At 30.9% G+C, this 4,012-nt stretch overlaps 1 protein-coding gene across 1 annotated transcript; it reads right to left on the reverse strand.

Moving 5' to 3' along the window:
- Positions 1-1,997: 1,997 nt before the first annotated feature.
- LOC131531759 (caldesmon-like) lies at positions 1,998-3,572 on the reverse strand. Its single transcript, XM_058762794.1, has 3 exons — positions 3,528-3,572; positions 3,250-3,297; positions 1,998-2,555 (listed from the first exon to the last, which is right to left on the reverse strand). Exon 3 carries the CDS (start codon positions 2,529-2,531, stop codon positions 2,184-2,186), a length of 348 nt encoding a protein of 115 aa, XP_058618777.1. The 5' UTR covers positions 2,532-2,555; positions 3,250-3,297; positions 3,528-3,572; the 3' UTR covers positions 1,998-2,183.
- Positions 3,573-4,012: the final 440 nt, after the last annotated feature.

Consider the following 4,012-nt stretch of genomic DNA (forward strand, 5'->3'; position numbering starts at 1 on the left):
ATCCCAAACTTGAATATACAGTATACAGTGTATACTGTGTTTAAGGGATAATGTACGGCTAACTGTGCATTAAATGATTTTAATGCACGACATGGAGACCAAGAACCACCCGTTTGTAAGACACTTTCAACCAAAGCGTCTTACAAATGAGGACAATAGAAGCAATCAAAACCAACAAAAAAGCAATAATATGTAAGTGCTATGACAAGTCTTGGTTGACCTAACGCAGTACACGTACAAGTGTTTTTTTATTTTATTTTTAATAATAAATAAAAAGATAAGTAGAATAGAATAGAATAGAATAGAATAGAATAGAATAGAATAGAACAGGATAGAACAGGATAGAAAAAGAATACAGAATGCTGGTGTTAGAGGTTTTAAAATAAAACATTTTAAAATAAAAAGAAAACAAGTAATTAGAATAGAAATATAATAAAGAGTGCAAGTCTTAAAGGGTCAAGTGTTGATTTTTTATTATTAAATTAATATTATTACATTATTATTATTACATTTATTAATAAATTTACATTGCCAATCAGAAGTTTGGAATAATTGAACAGTTGGGTTACACTAATTATACCTTTAAGTACTGAGTAATATTAATTAACTACATGTATACTTACTATATGGTTAGGGTTAGGATGAGGGTTTGGTTTAGGGTTAGTTGCATGTAATTATGCATAATGTATTGTTATTAGTAAGTCCAAACCATAGTGTTACCAAGAGTTGTGTTGTTTAATATTTTTGTGGAAACCATGATAGCTTTTTTCAGGATTCTTTGATGAAGAAATGTTCAAAAGAACAGCATTTATTTGAAATAGAAATCTTTTGTAACATTATAAATGTCTTTACTGTCACTTTTGATCAATTTAATGTGCCCTTCAGCTTTGCATCCTAGGAATAAATCAAATGTAAAAATTTAAACACTACTGTTCAAAAGTTTGGGATCAGTTAAGATTTTTTTTATATTTTATAAAGAGGGTTCTTATGTTCATCAAGGCTGCATTTATTAGATCAAAACTACACTAAAACAGTAATATTGTGAAATATTATTTTATTATTACTTGATATGTTAGATTTTATATTTATGAAAAAAAGTGATAGTAAAGATTTCTATTTTGAATAAATGCTGTTCTTTTAAATTTTCATTCATCTTAGTCTTTTTTCGGATTTGAAAAATGAGCCGATCCATTACTCAAAAACTTTGTGATCCATTGCACCACTGCCTATTAGATCAATAGTGATTCATTTGCAAATCTGGCATCACCAGATCTGAATCTAAAGAGTAGACAGAAAACGCATTTTTGATGCCTGAAATATTATTAGGGTAAATGACTCTCAGGTCAGTGTAATCTCCATTGCCAGACAAGAAATGTAACAGTTTGTCTTATCCCAGTAAAAAAGGGTCTAGCGATGCCCCTGATTCAGTGGCTCTTGCTCTGTGCATGTGAACCACATTTTAGACATATATTTTATACCTTTTTGGCCTTCAGTAGGAGAGACATGTAAAAGAGTTGAAAAATATGTTGAAAAATGTTGAATTTTTTATTTATTTAGAGTTTCTTCAACACTGTATATTTTACAGAAACGGCTATGCTGTATGCATTTGCACACCTGTCTTTTTATATATGCATTTATTTATTTTTTATAATTATTAGATATATATTTTTGTACATACATTCACAAACCACAATCGTTTTCAGTGCCAGATACCATTTCTACCAAGTGCTTAGCAGTGCACACTATACTTCCAGTGCTTTTCAGTATAATAAGAGGCTGTGGAAAAGAAAAACTGAAATGGATTTTATTGTTATTGATCAGCAGCAAGTAAATTGTATTTGCCAAATAATAAACTGTTGTCTTTTCTTATTTTAAGTGTATGTCAGGTTCAGTTCCTAGGTCAATGGCAAAACAAATCTGTTAATCTGTTCATTTCTCATGCCTGTCAAACAAAATTCAAAAGGTAAGTAAAAATATGCATACTCTTCTTTGGTGGTGAAAATAAGATGTAAAACTTTATTTTGATAGCATCTTTTAAAACAAAAAGTTTACAAAGTGCTTTACAGTAGACATATGGAAGAAGAAAAATAAAATCTTCACAATGTTTTAGGTGATGTGCATCTATCTTTCTGTATGATGAATAGAAATTAAAATGTCTCCTGTTAATAAACCATAGAAACGGTTTAACTAACTGTCTTGTTTTCTTTTTGTACGTTTTGCTTCTCTATGTGAATTCTTTTCCTTTCTTCTTCCTCTTTAAATCTGTTCTCTTTGTAGATTCTTATCTTCTCTTCTTCTTTCATTCTCTGTATATTTCTTTCATGTTCAACTTTTTGGAATTGTTCCTGTAGTGCATGTTTTTCTGCTTGGATTCTGCATCGTTCCTCCGCTGCTTCTTGCTCCTCTCTCGCTCTCTGTAATTCTGTTTGTTGTTGCCTTCTTCCAAATTCTTCCTGCATTCTCCTTTGTTCCGCCTCAGCTGCATCAGCTCTTGCACGTTGCCTATTTTCACCCGAGTTATCATTTCCCATTTTCAGTTCTTTGAAGATGGAAAGCTGTTATGCCAGGAAAAAGAGAAAAATTTTGTTCATTAAAGTATTAGAAATTCGCAAAGTACATTCAAACATATTCATTAAAACACAAACATCCTATTAATATGCTGCATTTAAGGGGTGTAAATATCTGCTCCGATGACATTTCTGAAATTTGGCCAAGATTTGCATTGTTCATGGAAGCTCTCTGTGAACTGCATAGTTTTTCTTTTACTTTAAAATTCCCATTAAATGAAAATTACATTTTTTTTTGTAGAAATATTGTTTTCATTTAAAATTTGCAGGTGTTATCTTTTTTTAATTCCAAAAGAAATGTTCTAAAGAAAGAAAACTGCAATTAATAAGCCATTTTCTGAGGTCTTTTAAGTGCATGTTTTACTGCTCCACATCTGTGGTGAAAGTGAGCATGTAATCTGAGATTGCCTCTGCAGCACTTTGAATATTATAACTATAATTGTATTTAAATTTTTTTTTTCTTATAAACGCAAGAATTTTCATTGTCAGATTCATTCATTCCAGCATTTTTAACAACCCTAATTTAAATTATTTTTTCCTTCTCAGAATATAGAAAGTCTGTAAAGTAGCAGACTGGACTGTTTTTTTACTGTAAGAATGATTTAAAAGATGTGTTCACTTAAATCTGTAATCCTACAATAATCCAACCACTAAATGCTATAGTATTTTTCATAAAGTTTACCGTTTGCTGATGACTGTTTGTTTCCTCAGGTTTTCTGCCTTCTGTATCCTAAAGGAGACATTGATGCTTGTGTTATGAAAAATTGTTTATATGCTAAATATTTTGTAGTAGTAAACAGATGTTTAGTTGTAAAAGTTGAAGCAGTTATTACCATTATTAGAGTTATCAAAAATATGGTCTGTGTAGTTATCGAAAAAACTACAGCCATCAGAGCCTAATTTCTGAAAGTACAAAAAAAAAAAGTAAAACAATTTTAAATGACTCTGTCAACAACATACCTGTTTCTTCTTCTTTTTAGTGTCTTGCCTCCTCCAGTTCTCAGGTACAGCTGGTGTGTGTGTGTGTAGTACTAGAGTAAGGCACTTTTATACAGTGCTGAGATGTGGCAATGCTGTGATTTGACAGATCTGTCACTGATTGGCCAATGAGACTGCAGTGCTGTGGAGGGCAATCTTATATTCTTTATTTTAGATGTGTTAACTGCCAGTTTTAGTATTTGCTAAAAAAATACTTTTAACTTTTAATTAAATGTGAATATCAAGCACTATTTTGTCGTAGAGACCATATAATAAGTGTAATGCTTTTTATAATAGCTATAAGTGAAAATACATTGAGGCATTGCAACCAAGGAAATAGTTTTTAAGGAGATAAAAGTGTAGATGGGTTCCCGTTATCTTTATATTTGTTAATATTTTAATACTAAGTTGAAGTTCTTCACCTGCTATAGTAACATAAGCTCGTCCCACTTGAAGTCTCCGGGCTG

The sequence above is a fragment of the Onychostoma macrolepis genome, chromosome 02 (genome assembly GCF_012432095.1).
Source record: "Onychostoma macrolepis isolate SWU-2019 chromosome 02, ASM1243209v1, whole genome shotgun sequence".
In the NCBI taxonomy this organism is placed as follows: domain Eukaryota; kingdom Metazoa; phylum Chordata; class Actinopteri; order Cypriniformes; family Cyprinidae; genus Onychostoma; species Onychostoma macrolepis.